Source organism: Ammodytes marinus (genome assembly GCF_949987685.1).
Source record: "Ammodytes marinus genome assembly, chromosome: 3".
Taxonomy (NCBI): domain Eukaryota; kingdom Metazoa; phylum Chordata; class Actinopteri; order Uranoscopiformes; family Ammodytidae; genus Ammodytes; species Ammodytes marinus.
Window position 1 is genome coordinate 28331765 of NC_137232.1, and position 22351 is coordinate 28354115.

A 22351-nucleotide genomic window follows, 5' to 3' on the forward strand; every position below is an offset into this window, starting at 1 on the left:
AAGATCATAGCTTCAATATGATTTGACTGTAATGTGCTTAATTTTGTGATTTATAATAGGATATAACAATGTCGACAACAGTGTCAAACATTGAAAACAACTTCTTGAAGCATAATGGTCTATCCAGCATACGGTCTTTGCAAACATATTTTAGCGATGTTATTAAATCTTTCTCTCAGACAGTGTGTAGGCCTAAATGTCTTTTTTTTAAAGAAATATATCAGTGAATGCAGTTAGCAAACTTATTTATATGAAAATGTGTTTTTGGTCTGTATTAATTTGTAGTCCTGTGGTGTTGTCTTTTTATCTTATCAGTAATCCGAAAATGTTGATGTTCTTTTCAAGGCATATAAAAATGCACTAACTAACTTTTGGTCAGAGTCCCTTATTTGTAAGCCATGATTGAATCTAGTACATTCCATATAGGTAGCATGAGGCCAACATACTGTTTTCAATGCAATGCCTCCCTTCTCTGACTGACTGCTAAAGAGAGGGAGGGAGACAGATAACTATTGTAGTGTTGTTCCGAAACAACAATAGTTTCCCTTATCTACAGGGTTTGCGGCCTCCTAGTACCATCCTCCCCTCATATGCTCTGTGGCAAGCTCGGCTTCAAGGTACAGTGATGACAATGTTTTTGATGGAACTGGGATTTTCTGTTTTTCCGCATTTGTGAATTTCAAATTCTAGGTAAGATTTATCATTTGTTTGTGCTCACATGAAATGTAATCTATTTTGTGTAATTCATGTTCATTACAATAGCCTATATCACAGAAGCACCAAGTAGCCAACTGTTTAAGTTTTGTTACACTTACAACACAACACTTTTGGCCACATTTGAATTGTAGGCTATTATCCAGCACATAACACCTGCTTCAGAAGATGGATGATTTTCCACTATATTTTACTCAACTGTTTTTTCTCCAACATATATCAGCTTGACGTGAGAAGGATGAGCCGTGTGGAGGGTCTGCGGGCCAACTCATCTCAGTTCACTCTGGAGGGAGCACCCTTTGTTGTCCTGGGGGGTTCCATCCATTACTTCCGTGTCCCCAGAGCCTACTGGGAGGACCGGCTGCTGAAGATGAGGGCCTGTGGCCTCAATACTCTCACCACGTAGGTCCCATTGTAACTTGACTATATGATTCACATCACACGATTTTCACTGTTGTTTTGGTGGAGAATGGTCAGAATAAATTAAATGTGTTTGTGTTAATTTCCTTGTGAAAAAGTTCACCTTGAAACGTATTAAAGGTCACATATTATGCTAAATGCACTTTTTAAATGTGTTCTAACATATCCATCGGTCCACGGTGTGTCGGTCCACTAGAGACTGCCAAAATATTTTTAAAAATAACAATCTCTCCTTTTCTCACTCTCCCCCTTTCTGAAACCCCCACCCCTCCCCCCCAATATACTCCAGTCAGAATGTTCCCCTTTTCTGACCTCACAAACTGGAAAGCCAGAAGCTTCCACTGTGCAGCCCACACCCCTATTTCTTATTGGTCCACGGCCCTGACAGACAGAGGGCGAGGCGTATCTGGCTTCGCTTCTGGACAGGGGGCGGGGGCAGCTCAAAGATTGTATATTTACGAGGGGAGCTGCAGCTCTTTTTAAAAAATAGGCCATTGTGAGATTAGCTGAACATCAGCATAGTACAATAAATTATCTGAAAGTTTTTTTCAGCAAACAATTTAAGAAAAACGTATTAGGGACCACTAAGACCATATAATATGGTGTATAATAGTACCGAAAAGTGTATAATATGGGAGCTTTAAGGAAGCAAAGCAAATAGCAGGATGATAGGGGCCACTGTGCAGCGCTGTTGCTTAAAAGCTACTGTATAGGACTAATTGTTTTCTTGCTTGCGCTTTCAGATATGTGCCGTGGAATCTGCATGAGCCCGAGAGAGGATCATTCAATTTCCAAGATCAGTTGGACCTCGAGTAAGGTTTCTTTTACTTCCTCTTTGTAGATTGGTAAATGTTTCCAAAGGGCATGCAGAATGGATCTGATTCAAACTGTGTCTCTGCCTTTCTCAGAGCCTTTGTCACCTTAGCAGCAGACATGGGTCTGTGGGTGATCCTGCGTCCAGGGCCTTACATCTGCGCCGAATGGGACTTGGGTGGGTTGCCGAGGTAACACCAAACTGTACCTTAGCTAGGCTATAGCCTATAACACATTGACATATTTAAGTATCATGTCAGCAGTTGTTCTTGTTATTTCAGCTGGTTGTTACGAGATGAAGGCATGCAATTGAGGACAACATATCCTGGATTTGTAGATGCTGTCAACCTCTACTATGACAAGCTTGTCCCGGTCATCAAACCTCTGATGGTAAATCAATCTTCAAGTTGGGTTGTCATTTTCCACGTAAAAATAATTTCCTCAAAGAATATATTCGGGCTATATTTCAGCATATATTTTAATTTTTTTGTTTTGCTTTTTACAGTTTGAAGAGGGAGGTCCAATCATTGCAGTTCAAGTTGAGAACGAGTATGGATCATATGCCAAAGATGAGAAATACATGCCATTTATAAAGAATGTGAGTTTATTGATATGTCGCAATGATATATAATCCTTTTTTTTCACTGACATGTTTTTAATACACCGTTATGTAGTTAAATTAGCATGTGATGCAAATGATTTCCCTGCAGTGTCTCCAGTCCAGAGGGATCAAGGAGCTGCTGCTGACTTCAGACAACTGGGAGGGCTTGAGATACGGAGGGATGGACGAAGGTAATGAAGATAATCAATCATTGTATCTAAAGGGGAAAAACAGACTAAATTATCTAATTTATTAAGTGTTTTTTTTGTACTATAGGCCTACCCTATGGAGATATCCTGATCTGAAAAAATACATTGTGATATAGATTATAGATTGAAGCCCTATCACCATCCTGAATCAAACTAGCTTTACATGAAACTATTTTACATAAAATTAACTATTTACTGTTCATTGTCACTGGTCTAAATCTTGCTCATTCCAGTTCTGAAAACAATAAACCTGCAGCGACTGTCGTTCGGAGCCATTCCGTACTTAGCTGACATGCAGGTGGGTGAGCGCAAATGGGCCTCCTAATGTAATGTGGCTTGAGCACTCGCTACTGATTACCCATAACAGTTCAAATCTATGTCTTTATTATTCACTTCTGCACTGTAGCATTGTTTGAGAGTATTGGCTCAACGCCTAAAAGGAAAATATCCAATTTGCTTTCTCATTCAATTTTGTTTTTGGCTTTAAACAGTATAGACAGTGAGATGTTGTGTATTAGACAAGTTGTGTGTTCTGCTGTGTGCAGCCACAGAAACCACTAATGGTGATGGAGTATTGGTCCGGCTGGTTTGACGTCTGGGGAGAACATCACCACGTGTTCCATGCTGAGGGTACGGAAACACTTATCAAGCATGATTTCTTTTTGTTGCCTGAGCACATTCTCAGTTTCAATATCAATCCACATTCCATTCATCCTGTTACACACTTACAAGATTCACAAAGGCCCATGTATGTCTGCCTGATTGTGATTTGGTATGGCCTGCCTTATGAAACAACAATTACATAATTCAAGGACACTTCAATCGACAGAGAGTGACATTTGTGCCTTACTTACATTCCGAAAATGTATTGCTTCATATCGCTTTTTTTGGCTTACATTGTGTATTATGTCATCATTTGCTTTTACCTGGTTTACAGACATGTTGGCTGTTGTGTCAGAGATCCTGGAGAGAGGTGTATCCATTAATCTGTACATGTTCCATGGGGGAACCAGCTTTGGCTTCATGAACGGAGCGATGGACCTCGGCACCTACAAACCACAGGTCACCAGTTATGGTTGGTATGGAATTACATTAGAGCTTTACTAGAGACCAAAAAGCAAGGGATGTTTTGGATCTTTGTTCAATATAATTCCCTTTAACAAATGTATTGGACTTCTTAACGTTGTTTTTTTTGTAAATGTTTTCACTGCAGATTACAACGCTCCGCTATCTGAGGCTGGAGATTGCACCCCGAAATATCAACTCCTGAGGAATTTATTCAGCCAGTACCACTGTAATGTATTTTTGAAAAAGAAAACACATGTCTGAAATGATTAGCTTGCATGGAACCATGTTCACCTAGCAATTCCTTTGATTTCTTTATTAGCCATAAAAGTACAGAGTAATCCAGTCTGTCCTAATTAGCATTAATTAAATGTTTTTTTCCCAATGGTGTTCCAGCTGAGCCTCTGCCTGAGGTGCCTTCTCCTCAGGAGAGGAGAGCATACGACCCTATAGTCATCCAGCGCCACCTGTCGCTTTGGGACAGCCTGCAATTCACAGACAAGGTAAGACAGATGGCAAGCACCTGTTTGAGAGGTGATACGTAATCTTCCCCATTTTGGCCGTATACCTAAGACGTGGTGAGCCTTTAGACAGACAGAACACTCCTGTTATCAGCCTGTGTGTCTTGTGTAGAGATCTTGCAACATGTCGAGTATACCCGAGACTGATGTCTCACCCAGCAGCACAGTTTGGGTCATACATCAAGGTCTCAACACACCTTTTTTGAAGTATCTGCCATAGTGTCATGCATTCATATTTAAGCCTTTTAACTTAACTTTAGTTTTGTCACCTTTTAAATTCTAAATAATTTTCTTTTTTTAATTAACACGATGACACCTTACATGTTGGTGTTGTCGGCAGGATAAAAGAACATACCTTTACCATAGTCACACGTACGTTACACATCTTGTTGATTTCATTCAGCGAGAATGGAATTTCCTCACCCCCAGCAGTGTTGCTATATCTTGCCATGCCTGAAAAGCCAGGTGGAAACAGCTTTCATTTCATTCGATTCTACCACTGTCTTCAGAAGTCTGATGTTTACCGTGTTCCGCCAGAGTCTTGAGTTGAATATGCTTGACTAAGTATTCCTGCAGCCGTACAGGTCAGAGAGGCCGGTGAACATGGAGAATCTGCCCGTGAACAACAACAATGGTCAGTCCTATGGTTACACACTGTATGAGACCACTGTCACCTGTGGAGGAACCCTCAACTCACAGAACAACATCAGAGACAGAGCGCTGGTCAGGACATTACTGTACAGAATGGCTATGGACAGACACATACAACGCAAGCATAATCAAGTTTTTAAAATGTGTAATTTGGTTATACTGTACATAATCTTGTCATTGTGACTGTTCTCTTAGGTTTTTGTGGACAGACAATGCGTTGGCAGTTTGGACAACAAGACTCATGAGCTGGCACTCCCTGATGGAAAGGTACTGGTTGTGTTGTGTGGCTTTTCATAGCTTTTTCGTGCTATCCATCCATGGAAATGATTTCTCATATTTAAGGGTTAGGGTTTAGCGTTGTTCACCAAAGTACAATGGCCCACATAACCCAGAATTGGTTTTCTGAACACCCTGTTTCTTTAGAGTGAAGGAACTTTCAACCCAATATAGTGGATTAAATTTGCCTCATTGGGATCACTGTTCTTCACTGAATAACCTTCCAAATGTTTTGTGCATCGAAGGGAGAGAAGACGTTGAGTTTACTTGTGGAGAACTGTGGAAGAGTGAATTATGGGAAGGCTCTGGATGAACAACGCAAAGGTATTCCAACTTAAAACAGAGGTAACTTGTGCTGTGCCATACATTGGTGTGTTGCCTTTATAGTCTGAATTCTTGTCTACCCATTGTGAATTGCTAATGTGAATTTCAGACCTGATAATTTGGTCTGCTACTGTGTCTACATTCCATGTATATATATTTTTTTGTATATGCCATATTGTATTTCAGGTATTGTGGGAGACATTGTGTTGAATCACACCCCTCTGAGAGGATTTACTATCTTCTGTTTGGATATGAAGTCAGACTTTATGAAAAGGTTGGTTGATTGGAATACATTTTTCATTCAGTGAAAATGGCAAACACTGCAAGACCTCTTTGTAAATGTTAATAGACATTTGCTGATTGTATATTAAAGGGCAAAGCAGACTGATACACCTTGCACATAGTTTGTATCCTTGGTGGAAATAACTACGGAAATGAAGGAGAAACCTATAAGATAAAACTAGCAAGCATCACTTCATTCATAAAACCTTGCCACATAATGACCAATTGATTTTAGTTGTGTTTCATAGGGATGTTATGATCTTGTTTCAGATTAATGAGTTCAGGTCAGTGGAAGTCTGGCTTCGAGTCACCCTCCATTCCTGGATTCTTTGAGGCTCGACTGAATGTGGATGGTCCTCCCAGAGACACCTTCATCAGACTCCCTGTGAGTAGGACAGACAGCCAATGCTGATATACTTCATCTGATAGTTCTTCCTTTTTAACAATGGATTTTGCATGCTTGTTTAATGAAAGTAGGCTATATTATGCAGGCATATGTGTGTTATATCAGTTTGCTCTGATTGAAGCATTATGTTATACTTTGTGTTGCCTTCAATTTACTGATCTACATCAATGTTATACTTCAGTTAATTGGTAAATTTATTACAGCCTGAAAACATAACTTTCCACATTGTTATTTTGCTGATTATACCGGTGCATCCATCCAGGGTTGGGGCAAAGGAGTGGTGTTAGTCAATGGGCAGAACCTTGGACGACATTGGTTCATCGGCCCCCAGCATTTCCTTTATCTCCCTGGAGCTTGGCTCAGAAATGGAGAGAATCAGGTGCACACATAGTTTCTTAAAAAATTAAAAATAGAAAGTTGAGGTGATATATTCAATAAGATAATTTGTGGCTGTTGATGTTCAATGTGTTATGTATTTTTTATGTTCTCTTTCAGATTGTTGTTTTTGAGGAACAAAAAGCGGACGACAAAATACTGTTTGCTGAAAACCCTGATCATGGAAAGAAGACTATTGATGTTTACAAACTCCCCTTTTGCACACTGCTGTGAAAATATTAAATGTAGCCTACTGTAACAAAATCAGCGTTCTACCATTTGGGGACTTTTGTCCCCACTTGCATAACCTGTCCCCAATCAAATGGTCTTAAGTAGCCTCTGTGTCCCTGAAAGTGATTTAAGTAAGACACACACACACACACACACACACACACACACACACACACACACACACACACACACACACACACACACACACACACACACACACACACACACACACACACACACACACACACACACACACACACACACACATAACCACACAGGGGACAGTGTCAATTATTTAAAGCTATTAATGATTAACCTTTCTGTTTTCAATTGCTCGGCCTATTGAACAGCAAATCGATAGTATAAATGTATTCTTTATATAGGGTGAGTTGCCCTAATGTGGGACACCTAAGGTCTAGAGCATTTATCTCTTATTTCTGAAACATGTAAATAGATAATAGTGTTGTCAAATCCAAGCAGGGGTTCCCTGTGATTGAAATCACATGAATTCACAATTTTGATTATAAAGATAAGGGAGGGGAAACAGTCAAAAAGGAAGTAAACCATGTGAAGTCCAGACAAAGGACAGTGACATAGGTTTGAGAGGAACTCAATGCTAAGGCTGTACATTTTTCATTAACAAAACAATGTTGCCATTTGTTATCAGATTATGTTTATGATACAATTCTGCATCAAAGTATGCAATAATATTGGGAAAATGTTTTAAGTTGTTTTCTTCTTCAATCAATCTTTAGCTGTCCCACATTCGGAAAGGTGTTTCCAAAAGTGGGACAGCATGATTTGTCATTTAAAGTGGGGGAATACACATGTAGGAAAATCAAATGTGCAATATTAATTTTATTCAAGGTTTACAGGTTCAATACTCTTATAAAGAAAGAATCCCTGAAGCAAATATAAATGATCTAAATCCTGTGCCTGGGAAATAGTAATTCTCTCATGTCCTATGTTAACTCAATGCAATGTATAGGTCAGGCTATAATGGCAAAGCGCAGAGTTGGGATATGAAGCCAGGGCAAGAAAAGTATTGTTCAAATTGAAACCATTAAACCTGATGTACCTAAAACCATGAGTGTTAATGAGCAGATACATTTGACTTGAATTAGTTAAGGGGATATTGTTTTTTTCAGCATAATACAGACTGTCCCAGATTAGAGTGACACACTGTCCCAGATTAGAGCAAACCCATTTTCTTGTGTAATTTTGCACATGGACCACTAATATACGTGCCATTACTTCTCTGAGTATGATATCTGAATTATTTATTCTCTTTTAATTAGCCAACATCTTGGGGATTTCAGAATGGTATCATGTGTGGGTCAAATGTATTGGCTTCATATGTTAATATCGTACATTGAAATTGCAAAAAGTGTCCCACATTAGGGCAACTCACCCTAGGTTTAGTAACATTTTAAGTTACATCTTGCCATTGGTTGTCTTGTCTTGCTTAGGCTACTCATTTCGGTGTGAACTATGCTCTGATTACAAATTGATGGTTTGAACCCTTGACAGCTTGACACGCCCTCACCCGCTTCTCATTGGACCAAAAGCTTGTCCTTTACACAAGCTGCACTCGCAAAAGACATCTGGCTGCACGCAGCCGACCGGAAAGAAGTCGCCTCTGCCTTCACAATAAAGGGCAAACATTTGTTGGACTGGTCAGGACAGAAATAAAAATGACTACATTTGTCACAAATAGTGATATCATTCTTATTTTTCATTAGCTGCAGGTATATATGAATATATATGCATATGGTTGTGATGTCTACAGTGAAAATGAAACACATTCACCTTGTAATATGTACACTTTTGTTCTCATTGGTTTATTTTGGAAATAAACAGCCGGAAACTTAACTTGCCTTCCTACCTAGCTTGACTCGTCGTTAACGTATCCGCTGATGTTTATGTGTCACAGCAATTGCGGAAAGAGCACTCGGGTCAGTTCAACTTGCAAGAAGAGTCGGCTTTATGTCCTTCACAGCCTTTCGGTCTGTTGCTTGACTTCACAGTTTAATGCACTGGAAAAACGTCCACTTTTGAAATGGGAGCGTAGAGATTGTATGAGTAGCTCCAACAGTATCTTAGCCTAGCCGAGTTGAGCTACTGAACTGGACCGGTTTTAGAGTAGGTTTGGATGTGAAGTGTAGCTTAGTAGAGTTTTATGTACATACAGGTTTCTCCTCTGCATCCTGGCATGGAGTCGTTCGGAGCCATTGGCACCGCATTGGGATGCACTGCGTGCGTTGCGCTGGGTGGGCTTGTGTTTGCAGCCTACAAACTTGGCTTACTCTACCAGTTGTTTCACAAGGTAGGTTGCCACCACTCACAACAACATGTCAACTGTAACCTCCACTCTCTTTTGTCCCTCGCTCCATGCATTACAGCTGCATTGCACGGATCCGTGTTGGCAAATTCACCTTTCACCTACTGTCGCTTAGGGCCCCCGACCCCTCAAAAAAAAGTTTGTGTGTTTGATATTAACATCATATTATGCAAATGTCAGTTATCATACAAAAAAGGAATAAAATGTTTTGGTCTAGATAATTGATAGCCTAAAAATGTAATCAGTTCATCTGGGAGGTAATCCGAAATTATCTGATCATGTCACGTTCACATCCATGCACAGTGTGTATTGAGTTTATTTAATAACAATTGGAAATGGGGCTGCCCTCAGTTGCCCATGCACTGTGTTTAGTCTATACATAGCCTATTAAAAGATACAGTAGCTGGACAACAGAGTTCTTCATGCTTCATTCCTCTCACTGCATTTAAATGCATTAATTATATTACAGAGAAATATGTCCCGTAAAAGAAAAAGAGCTCCAAGACCAACCCAGAGGACCCTCCATAATATTTAATTTTATATTAATATTTTTATGGAAAATCCATGTGTCCTTCTTCAATAGCTTCTAATTAATCTGACCCAGTGTCTCCAAATTATTTGTTCACACAAAATGTCTCAGATTTAGCCTCTTAATTTTCTCTCAAAGTGCACCAGATTCATGCATTTCACTTTAAAAAGGTTAAAAAAATCTCCCGGGGGGGCATACCCCCGGACCCTCCGAGGAGGGTCTGAATCGAGGCTTTCTAATATTATCGCACAGCTGCACAGTGGAGGCACTAGCGGAAAACACTGGGTGTGTGAATGATATTTAACAAAGATCTATAGTTTCAGCAGCGCTAACATTGGAGAGGGGCCCCCTAATCATATTTCGCTTAGGGCCCCCTGAAGGCTTGGGCCGGCTCTGGCTACAGTCTTTCACAGGTGAAAGATGGGCTGGACTCTGTTCATATCACATAAACTTTGACCAGCCTTGTGGTTTTTCTAGAACAAAGGCTATCACTGCTGTCAATTGCACAAAAACACATGAGGCACACATCCCCACCACTCCCAGTCCAACCTGGTATCACGCCCAGTCAGAACAATGTGGTGTTTAGTTATTGTGAAATATGAAAGGCAGAATGAGAGAAGAGATAGTGTGACAGCCAGGTGACCTTTCAGAGGGGCCCATCAGCTCCCACCTATTTATCTATGCCGGCACTTTTTTTTTCTAGTTTACAGCTTCTTTGTTTTTCTCAGTTAATCAGTGATTATCCAAATATACAGTATAACCTCTTCTCTGATTAAACTGTTATTTATTCCATCCTCTCTGACTCACTCCAGACTGAGACCAAGAGCCCACGACACGGTGGCGAGAGCGTAGCAGAGGTGCTGCGCGCCCATGGGGTCAAGTACGTTTTCACCCTGGTTGGTGGCCACATCTCCCCTATCCTGGTGGCCTGCGAGAAGCTGGGCATCCGCATTGTGGACACCAGACACGAGGCCACCGCCGTCTTCGCTGCCGATGCCGTGGCCAGACTCTCAGGTGCAGATTTGTGTGTCACGAGAATTAGGGGTGTGTAACGGTACACAAAAGTCACGGAGCGGTACGAACCTTGGTTTTGAAGTCACGGTTTTGATTCTATACGGTACGGTTAAATATATGAAAAGAATACTGCTGCAAGGGTTGTAATGTAAAAATTGTAAAAATTATTATTCTCAAATAAGTGCAGCATTAACTACAATTGCAGCTTAGGTCTTTTTCAGTATTAAGATAACATTCTGCTCAAAACAACAGAGTTCTCCCAATAAATAAAATACTTCTCAAGTAAGTTCCACACCGCAATCAAAACAAGCCTGTACATTCGGAAGTAAACGGATTGGGTGTGCTGTTGCTTTTGTAAGGGTGTGCCTTGGTATACAGCGAGCGTCCGTGTTTAGTTTAGTTAAACACTTGGGTTGTCATTTCTGCTGGCTGCATTACATTTAGGTGTACCAGTGTTTTGGCCCTGTTATTCTACTAAGTTTAGATAGGCTATTAGAGAAAGTTGTTCTATCTTGTAACTATTGTAACTCTCTTGTAACCGTACTTGTCTCCCCTCTTCAGGCACTGTGGGTGTAGCAGCAGTGACTGCCGGCCCAGGCCTCACTAACACAGTGACAGCGGTGAAGAATGCTCAAATGGCTGAATCTCCGTTGCTGCTCATGGGAGGAGCGGCTAGTACACTACTACAGGTAGAATCAACTTAAAAAAACTGATCGTGCAAACGTAACTTGAATGTGCAAGTAGAATAAAATAAGAACAAGATAGATTGGAGCGGTGTGTTTTGCTTTTCTCAGACTTATCTTAAAGATGGAGTCAGTGTTTCTGGAGAATGCTTGTTGTCAAAATCACTTTCTGTTAAAATCAGTGATTATCTCCTTCACAGCCTGTGCTCTGTAAACAGGCAATGTTGGTAGCTAGGTGGGCCCCGCTTTGTTTACATTTTGTTTACATAGCAGTTAACAGAGCGTAGGCTGTGTGTAATTAACACCAGATTTTATTTCAGCGCACACACAGTAGTACTCGCAGGTAACGGATCATGAGTAGATATTCACTGATTTTGACAACAAGCCTTTTCCAGAATTGCTGACTGTCCCTTTAACTCTTCTCCTAACCTCCTAACCCTCTCCATCATGTGTGTTTTTGTGTTGCAGGGCCGAGGAGCGCTGCAGGACATTGACCAGATGTCTCTCTTCAAGCCGCTGTGTAAGTTCTGTGCCTCCGTCCGGACCATCAGGGAGATCGTGCCTACGGTCAGGAAAGCCCTGGCCATCGCCCAGTCCGGAACCCCTGGGCCTGTCTTCATCGAGTTCCCCATCGACACGCTGTACCCCTTCCATCTTGTGTCCAAAGAGTTCGGAGTTAAGAATCCACCCAAAGGCCTGATGGGAAAGGTCGTCACGTGGTATGTCACCTATAAACACATACAGATACAGATCTACAGAAAAAAAGATTAAAATGCCGTGTGCACAACTAAAATCTGAAACTTTGTAATTGATATGATGTTGCATTGATAGACATGATTGTGAAGGAAGTTCTGTTAAGGTTGGAGGTCAACTCAGGTGGAAGAATATTCTTGGATGAATTATGAAGCAATATTTATTACAGACTTGGCCAAGGAGAACCGGACTGCAACTCTCGTGACTTGCACTTCAATTCTGCCAGACTCATGCTTAGAACTGTGTATTAGCCTTGCGCTATCTCTAACACCTCCCCGGCTCGGGCACCAAGCGTACCAATGTTTTGGTACAGAGCTGAACACAGTGAACCATAACATTCTGGAGTCTAAGGAGATGAGACTTTATCTATACAACTGACATAAGTGTCTCCTAACAGGCTCCAAGGCTGACCTGAGGGGTATACTACGAAACAAACTCAACAGAGCCCGGCTCTCTTTTTTTGATCTGGTTCAGCATAACACATACCCTCGTTCAGAGCTAACCGGTATCACGAAGGAAGTTATCAACCTCTTATGTTGAACGAGGGTTTCGGCTTCAGGCTCTGTGCGCGTCCCCATGAAAGGGGGTGTTTGACCCGTCATTTGACTCTGCATCCCCTCAAAATGGACTGATCTTGTGCCGCTAACTTTACACAAACGGACTGATTGTGAGCAGCTGAGTAAAACAAAAGTGTGTCGCCAACTTCATTCAAGAGGGAGAGTTTGTCAGTCTGAATTATTACAGCAGAAATCAGAGAGCTGAAAAAAACTCTTACTGCAAATAAGGAGAGTGGAATGCTGCCAGCATGGAAATGATTTATTTATCTTGACGATCGTTCTCGCAGTGCGTAACGTGACATTATAAAACAATGAAACGTTGAACTCGGATTTAAACACTATACCATTTAGCCTAATATATATATAGGCTACTTTGCTATATTTATAGCACTACGCCTATAGTCCCACACTTAAGAATGTAATTTAAGTCTGAAACTGTCCCCAAATGAATAGCCTATGGAAAATCACTTTAGTTTTGGGCCACATCATGATTAATACAATTTTGATTTAGACTATTAGCCTTTTATTTGAATCTTACAAATACCAATAGGCCTACATTAAAAAAACCTGTAGACTGTATTTTTCGGACAAATATGAATCTACTGTGAAAAGCTTAACCTGCGAGTCTGCAACGTTGTCCGAACTGTGAGAGCTGTCACCTGTCACGTCCCAACTGTAATCGCTACTGATGAAAAGAAAGAAGCCTACAGTGAAATAATGTTGCAAACTGTGATTTTATAGAACACTTTATTAAGAGCGTGTGTAGATCACCAGGTAAAACCATTTGAGGTGAGAGCATAGAGTAGCGCTGCATACAGTAGGTCTAGGCTATTTAACATTTTCTGCATCAGACAATAACTGTATGCATGTGGCAAAAAGCCCCAGCGCGATGTTACAGTTCACTCTGCTGTAAGCCTTATGTCACGGCTTTGTTTCGTTCATTAACTTACTGATCAATAAGTTTACTTATTTAACAAGTTTCCTCAGTTAGAATATATCGCTCAGACAGGTCCGCGGGATTTCAAAATGTGTAGTTTCCTTAAAGGGCAGCGCTCTGAGCCGAATTTAAGCTCAAACTCTGAAACAAAAACTGCTCTGAGCAGGTTAGCCGTGCAGCCTCTGTTACCACGGTGATCTAGCTAGGTAAAAAGAGAGCCACCTTTCGTGATACTGAAAACTCTGGCTTTAGACTCAACAGACCTCGCTCAGCCCTTAATCTCGCTTCGTAGTATACCCCTCTAGAGTCTGAGAGACAGACACACAAGATAGGCATACAGTCCCCTCCTTTGTTGTTTTTGCAGTTTTTTCAGATCATTATCTTGCTGCATGATGAAGGATCTTCCAATCAGTTTGGTTGCATCTTTCTTTAAATTGGCAGACAGAATGTTTCTGTAGACTTCTAAGTTAATTTTGCTGTTGCCATCATGTGTTACTGTGTTGTTGTCAAGATGAACCTTTACCAAAGTGATGGAAAGGCTTAAGTTTGAAGAAAGAAAGGATCTTCTCATGATCCCAAACATACAAGCTAGTCTGTGAAACACGGTGGAGGCAATGTCATGGCTTGGGCTTGCATGGCTTCTTCTGGGACTGGCTCATTAATCTTCATCGATGATGTAACACATGATGGCAACAGCTAAATGAACTCTGAGGTCTACAGAAACATTTTGTCTGCCAATTTAAGGAAAGATGCAACCAAACTGATTGGAAGGTCCTTCATCATGCAGCAAGATAATGACCCAAAACACAACAAAGGAGTTAATCAGGGGCAATAAGTGGAAGGTTTTAAACTGGCCAAGTCAATCTCCAGACTTAAACCCTATAGCGCATTAATTTTACCTGCCAAAGAGGAGATTTAAGAGAGTTACCCCCTAACACAAACAGCAACTGAAAGAGGCTGCGGTGAAAGCCTGGAGAAGCATCACAAAAGAAGAATGCAAAAGTTTGATGATGTCAATGGGTCACAGGCTTGATGTGGTTATTGCAAGCAAAGGATTTGCGACAAAATATTACGTTTTATTCACTTTAATTTATTTTAATTATATCTGTTCCAATACTTTTGCTCACCTAAAAATGTAGTGTTCCTTTACAAACAATGATATTTTCTCAATTGTGTATCAGATCCAGATGTAAATACCTGGACATGAAAGCTGAAATGTTGATATATTGTCTCATATTCATCTTTTGTTGTCAATCCCAAATGTTTTCAGTCTACAGCAAAAATAAAGGAATTGCCCTCACCATTCCAATACTATTGGAGGGGACTGTATATTAACTATTAATCTTTACCATTACTATTACAACTAAAGACCCAAAAGTCCCTCACAATGATGAATGAATGGCCTGTAGGGGTGTCCTTGGAGCCAACACGTCTGGAACATTATACCTTTTAAACTTCCAATCTTTGGTTCAAGTCTGACCTGGATCTTTTTATGCACAACCTGAACATAAGTGTTTGCACTTTTCTTTTTCCCCACAACTCTCAAACTGTCAAATAATGGCAAAAAAATTAAATTATACTTATACAATGATGGTTGGATTTCTTGTAAGGTACCTCAATAATCACCTTCTGAACCTGTTTGCTGGAGCCTGGGAGACCAGAGATGTTTCACCTCTTCCTGTTGCCATACCCCATGCAACAGACGATCAGGTAAGACTCCTCTTATAGTATTGAAGGTTAAAGGTCCATTACATGTTCTAGATTAGAATTTTAAATGTTTGTCTGTTGCTGTTTTTTCTCCTTCTGTCAATACAAATCAGGTACAAAAGTGCATAGAGCTGATGAGTCGAGCCAAGAAACCTGTGATTCTGCTGGGTAGCCAAGCGACACTACCCCCAACGTCTGCTGAAGACATCAGGTAAAGGACATTGTGTTATGCCGCCCCTCTTTTTTTTCCATTTCTTTCCTGTTGATAGTGCATACATTTAAAAAAAAATGCTAATCATATATCACTCAAGTGTTCTGTCATTTGAATGACATTTTGTTTGCCTTGTAGGAAGGCATTGGAAAACCTGGGCATCCCCTGCTTCCTTGGGGGTATGTCCCGTGGCATGCTTGGTAAAGACAGTCCCATCCACATCAGACAGAACAGGCGAGACGCCCTGAAGGATGCTGACGTGGTGCTCTTAGCAGGTCAGACACACTGTTTTTTAAACTGATAAACTAATGTAGCAGTAACATCTGTGGCTTTTGCAGAATGGATCATGTAATAATCAGACGTTAACACCATCAAATATAATAACTAGTTCAAATAAGGTGATGGGGGGGGGGGGTTACTAATTAAGTTATAATTTCTATTGAATATTATTGGTGTGGTAATTGGTTTATTTAAATTGTTATAATTCAATAATTGTTGTTGTTTGTTTGCAGGCACTGTGTGTGACTTCCGGCTGAGCTACGGCAGAGTACTCAACAGACGCAGTAAGATCATCGCTGTCAACAGAGACAAGACGCAGCTGCTGAAAAACTCTGACATGTTCTGGAAACCAACTGTAGCCATCCAGGGTATGTTCACAAGCCACCGTCATGACACATAGTCATAACCAAAGGAACAATGTGTCACTGCAGATCTCTGGTGACTGGTGAAGAATAAGCCATTTAAGAAAAAGAAATGTCACTGGATCCAATGTCTACACTGAATACCCTTTATCATGTGTGACCCCTATGATGAAAATACAGAATGTATGAAATGTAATTGTGAACTTAAACATACATTGTTTTACTATTGGTTTTCGATCTATATGGCCAAAGGAGAAATACATTAGTTTACAGTCAGTCTACAATGTAAATATCGGTCTGTTACAGGTGACGCTGGCTCATTCTTAGTGCGGCTTTCCGAAGGACTGAAGGGTCATCGCTGTCCGGAGGAATGGCCTCAAAGCCTGAAAGCAGGAGATATTACCAAAGAGAGTTCAAACAGGTAACCAGAGGGCATGATCCTTTGTCCCATCAGTGTCACCAAAACACATTTCACCTAAACTTACGCTCTGTACTTTAATAAAAACACATATCCTGATTAGTGAAATCTTCAATCGAGTGTTTTCTTTTCCAGGGCCAAAGCTGATGAGAAGACGGATCGCCACCTAAATCCTTTGAAAGTCCTCCACTGTGTGGATGAACTGATGGCAGAGGACAGCATCATTGTTGCTGACGGGGGCGATTTTGTCGGAAGTGCTGCTTACATAATGAGACCAAGAGGACCTATGCGTTGGCTGGATCCAGGTTAGATCTCATTGAACAAACTTCAAGTGTGTTTATTAAAAATGTTTTCAATCAGAACAATGGACTTTGGGTTAGTTAGATGGGAGAGGAGAGGGCCTGTAAGTTCAGCAATTTGAGGATGATGTAATGAACCTAACAATGAATATCTCCTCACGATCCACTACCTGTGCGTACTGTGTGTGTGTGTGCTGAAAAAGAATCCAGTGTTAGATGGTGATTTTGATAAACAGCATTCTAGAGAAATCGTCAAATCAACCTGTTATACGTTTCAGTTGATTGATGCTTTCTATGTCGGAAAACATAAAGTGGTCACATGAGTGCAAAGTGTGCTCTAGTCAAGTCAAGTTAATGTTTGTGGCCAAAAGCACAGGTTTAGGTGACATAAGCACAAGACAGTATTATAGCAATGAATTCACAGGTTAATCATGCTTTCTTTGTGGTCATAGTGAGATAGCTTTACTGTTCCCTGTCCCTACAGGAGCTTTCGGGACCCTGGGAGTTGGAGGTGGATTTGCCCTGGGGGCAAAACTGTGCCGGCCTGAATCTGAGGTATAGTATTGATTTCAGGAATCTCTTAAGGGGGCTTTGTATGATCATCTAGTTATTAATGTCAACCTTTTTATGAATACAATACTACTATGTGTGCTTTTCAGGTGTGGATAGTGTATGGTGATGGCTCCTTAGGATACAGTGTGGCAGAGTTTGACACCTTCACTAGACACAAGGTAAATTCACTCATTTTATTTGCATTGAATATGTATCATATGTATTCTGTTGTTGATATGTTTACCACATAATGTGTGTAAACATTTATTATTGGAATAACTTAATTGCACTTCACATACATATGTAAGTAAAGCAGCTGTGATGTTAAATTAGACTTTTACAAAAGAATATATAATTACATTTATATGAATAAAATATTTTTCTCATTATCAACATTCAACTCCCCACCCTCCCCCTAGACACCAGTGATTGCAGTGGTGGGGAATGATGCATGTTGGAGTCAGATATCCAGAGAGCAGGTCCCCATACTCGGCAGCAACGTGGCGTGTGGCCTTGCGTTCTCAGGTAAATCCTTCTGTAGAGGAAGTTGCGTGATAGCTTGCAGAATATGTACGGCTCATAACCCCCTCACTGTGAACAATGACGTTAATATACTATAATGACTGGGCAGTTCTTAATTGGCGAATGGTATTTTTTCTTCTCCTTTCTGCAGACTATCATACAGTGGCGGATGGTTACGGTGGTAAGGGCCACCTCGTAGGGCGTGAGGATGAGGACAGGCTGAGCGACATCATCGGACAGGCTCAGAAGGAGAGCCAGGAGGGCAGGGCTGTATTGCTCAATGTTCTCATTGGGAAAACCAACTTTAGAGAGGGCTCCATCTCTGTATAGAGCAGCTGTGATCAGATCAGAAAAACAGTACATTCCCATTCCTCTTGCTGTGGCTCTTTGTAGACTTTCCTATCAGGATCTATGAAGGGTTCAGAGAATTATAGGAAAATTCTGTTCTGGATACTTTGTGGAACCCTGACCAGACCTATGCTAATCCTTTGTGCTCTTAAAGCCATATTTCACTTTGGCTTTCCAGTTTGCTGAGATAGTAAATTGCAAACCCTAATCTGACTTCAAGAGTCATTACTCTGATATTTCATAATCAAAGGGGGACTGTTCATGAAACTTAAGTTATTGTTATTAGTCAATAGTATCATCCAGTTAATGTTTCCATACATTTATTATAGTTAATTGCTACAATACAGTCAAGTGCGAAAGTTTGTGAACCCCTTGAGCCTTTTGGAATTTTATTTATTTTAACCATTATTAATTCATTTTTATCAATACCAGTATTTTTTATATGAAATAACAGATGTTTGTTTATCAATTCAACATTTTTATTTTCCAGAAATCAATTGTTAAAACAGATAAAACAAATTATTTGACGAATGTTGTATGTGCAAAAGTTTGTGAACCCTGAGCTGCATTGCTTAAATCGAGCAAGGTAAACACAATCAGGTTGGCCAAATTGGTTGATGAAATAGACCAATGTAATGAGAGATCTTTAGGAAAGAAATTGGGTGGCACTAGATAAAACAGAGATAAAACCAGGTCAGTTTAGGCTCACCAAAGTGAACCCATACAGGTCAGACATGCTAAAAGGGAAACAAATCTCAGAGGATCTCAGGAATAGAGTTTTGATGTTACACATTTGTCTGGGGACAGTTATAAATTCATAAAAAAAAATTTGAGCTCAATCGGTCCACCGTGAGGCAAATCATCTACAAATGGAGAGCTTTAAGAGTGACTTAACATCTGCCTAGAAGTGGACTTCCTTCAAAAATATCCTCAAGCGCCACAAGAAAAGTGATTTTTCAGGTAAAAGCCAACCCAAACATTACACCTGGAGATTTGCAGACAATTTGAAACCACCATTATTCACTTGGGAGAAGGTTCTCTAGGTGGTAGGCAGAATTGCGTTTTTGCCCAAACATGGCGGTTTTGGTTATGACCAAACAGTTCAATTTTTGACTAATCTGTCCACAGAATAAGACTTCAGGTATCTCCAGGTGCTCTCTGGCAAAGTTGTGACAAGCAGTTTTGTTCTTTTTTGAGAGCAGAGGCTTCTTCAGCAACCATCCCATGAAAGCCATGTTGACTGAGTTTTCTTCTTATTGTGGAACCATGCACATCTGTCCCAGATGCTGCAAGAGAGGTCTGCAAATCACCAGATGTAATGTTTGGGTTGGCTTTTAACTGAAAAATCACTTATCTTGTGGCGCTTGTGGATATTTTTGAAGGAAGTCCACTTCTAGGCAGATGTTCAGTCACTCTTAAAGCTCTTCATTTGTAGATGATTTGCCTCACGGTGGACCGATGGAGCTCAAACTTTTTTTTAAATAATTTATAGCTGTCCCCAGACAAATGTGCAGCATCACAACTCTATTCCTGAGATCCTCTGAGATTGTTTCCCCTTTTAGCATGTCTGACCTGTATGGGTTCACTTTGGTGAGCCTAAACTGACCTGGTTTTATCTCTGTTGTATCTAGTGCCGCCCAATTTCTTCCCTAAAGATCTCTCACTACATTGGTCCATTTCATGACTCAATTTGGCCCATCTGATTGTGTTTACCTGCTCCATTTAAGCAATGCAGCTCAGGGTTCACAAACTTTTGCACATACAACATTCGTCAAATAATTTGTTTTATCTGTTTTAACAATTGATTTCTGGAAAAGAAAAATGTTGAATTGATAAACAAACATCTGTTATTTCATATAAAAAATACTGGTATTGATAAAAATGAATTAATGATGGTTACAATAAATAAAATTCCAAAATGTTCAAGGGGTTCACAAACTTTCGCACTTGACTGTATATACTATTTTATATCTTATATAGAATAACATAGCTCCAGTTCTGCCAGTGTAGACTTTGTTGTGCATCATGCTACATTCAGGTGCAGGTTGTAGTGTTTTTGATCATTGCTGCATTTTAAAAAGGGAAAGAGTGAAAAGTAAGAAAATCTTGCTTTGTTGAGGGATTTTACCTGGGGGTCAGATTCATTCAAAGACCCTATGACAATTTTTAGATATTTCTAAACCAGTGACTGAAAATCATTTATTAGAAAGAGCAAATTGTGTTTGAGTTTATACGTGCGACCAGTATGCCTTTTTCTCCTTTTTATGAGGATATGTTAAATCTTATCGCTGTGATATCCTTTATCGGTTGATGATTTTGGGGGGGGGGGGGGGGGGGGAAATTGTTTAATATTGTTTTGAATGTTGAAAACTGACAAATATAATGCCTTTTTAATGTTTGATTGTACATTGATATGTATAGATTGAAAAAGTGATTCGGTTATGTATTTAAATTATATTTAATACTAACTTGTATGCATTGATGTGGGCTATCATTTTAAAATATGCCTATATAGAAATATGTAATGCACTATGATTCTAAGTTATTTACTCACCAGGTGAACACATGTGTGAATCATCTCACTCCAATACATGATGCTGTGTTATTCGGTAATTGGTACTTTGATGAGAAGGGTGTCAAACTTTTGTTCATGAGATGTTCAGTCAGATAAATTCTCAAATAAATGTATAAAACGAGTGTGAGAAATGAGTGGGTTGTTGAATAATCTAAGCACAATCCTTTGTAGGCTCCTCATGTTACTAAGATTTGAGTGTCAGCTTTCGACAGTCTGCAGAAGTGGGGTTTAACTAGAGGCTGTTTGTGGAGGAATCTCATTGCACATTCTGGGACATTGACGGCTGCTTTTGTTGAACATGGCTATATGTTTTAAAAATACTTTAGTCACATAACTCATTTGTGTCACATAATACTTTCCCACCACTAAGATTCTGTGCAAAATTAGCATTACAGCTTTGTTTATAAATTGTTAACTCTCTTTGCAACTTGAATTAGAACAAAACCTGCAATTTAGTTTGGTCCAAACTAAACCCTCTTTTATTACGTCGTCAAAACTGCTTGAATATAATAAGGCAGGATTTCTGCTTTATGGGGTCTTAAAAGAGGCGTGTGCTGGGGTACACACACTGCCCAGGCCACCTGCAAACATGGTGACAGGGGGCCAACGTTTCAGCGTGATACCTTCTGCACTAAATAACTATTGGCTCTCTCAAGTTACAGTAGTCTCACTCAGCTGTGGAGTCGTTAGAATTTGTTTTTAACCTGGACTCGTCTAACTCTGCTAGTGTTACAGAGATATCAGCTGGTATCCCATAATTGCCTCTTCATCAGTTATCAACTTGACACTAGAGTATTTCTATTTAATTTGTAGCCTATGTATTTGATGTTGGATTCTTTTTTAATGGTCATGAGACTTTTGCCCTAGATACTTCAAAAGTGCAGTTTTCCCTTTAAACAGCAGGTGGAAGGATTGTACTGGGCTACTTAAACGGAAACCATATTATGCTGACGTGTTCCTGTTTAGCATAATGTATAGAGGAAACGAATATGCACTCCTATTAGAGGGAAAACAGACTATGTGGCATACACATCTGCTGTTGGGCGTGTATAGAAATACCAGCTTGACTAGAACAGTGTATTTTGAATTATTTAAAATAAAAGTGTAGCCTATCATTCTTAATTAGCCTGTAGCCTACATTCTGGCTTTCAAATAAAGAAGTAGCCAAGGCTAGCCTAACAAAGAGTGAAAACTGTGACGCACTGAACATACTTTTTACTGTTTATTTTTACTGTTCATTCTCCATGTTTAATGATAGTGAAGCCTTTAACCCAAAGCCAGTTAGCTTGTATTGATGATTAGGCTACATAATCGATTCTGAGGGATTTCTGAGAGATACAACACATTGTAAATTAACGTGTCATCGTCCCCAAAAG

At 40.0% G+C, this 22351-nt stretch overlaps 2 protein-coding genes across 2 annotated transcripts; both read left to right on the forward strand.

The window, feature by feature from the left end:
• Positions 1 to 946: 946 nt before the first annotated feature.
• Positions 947 to 6891, forward strand: LOC307248664 (beta-galactosidase-1-like protein 2; the record flags this gene model as incomplete). The annotated part of the gene is made up of 18 exons (XM_080025108.1): positions 947 to 1116; positions 1878 to 1946; positions 2043 to 2138; positions 2229 to 2337; positions 2453 to 2545; positions 2658 to 2739; positions 2991 to 3055; positions 3303 to 3387; positions 3695 to 3832; positions 3971 to 4051; positions 4219 to 4325; positions 4920 to 5066; positions 5190 to 5261; positions 5516 to 5594; positions 5781 to 5868; positions 6147 to 6261; positions 6545 to 6661; positions 6778 to 6891. The coding sequence occupies exons 1-18, from the start codon at positions 953 to 955 to the stop codon at positions 6889 to 6891; spliced, it is 1821 nt and encodes a 606-aa protein (XP_079881234.1). The 5' UTR covers positions 947 to 952.
• Positions 6892 to 8855: 1964 nt separating this feature from the next.
• Positions 8856 to 18734, forward strand: ilvbl (ilvB (bacterial acetolactate synthase)-like). Its single transcript, XM_080053937.1, has 14 exons — positions 8856 to 9214; positions 10571 to 10772; positions 11334 to 11461; positions 11924 to 12174; positions 15313 to 15412; positions 15523 to 15620; positions 15759 to 15895; positions 16133 to 16267; positions 16568 to 16682; positions 16815 to 16984; positions 17463 to 17533; positions 17638 to 17709; positions 17950 to 18055; positions 18204 to 18734. The coding sequence occupies exons 1-14, from the start codon at positions 9068 to 9070 to the stop codon at positions 18380 to 18382; spliced, it is 1911 nt and encodes a 636-aa protein (XP_079910063.1). The 5' UTR covers positions 8856 to 9067; the 3' UTR covers positions 18383 to 18734.
• The last annotated feature ends 3617 nt before the right edge of the window (positions 18735 to 22351 follow it).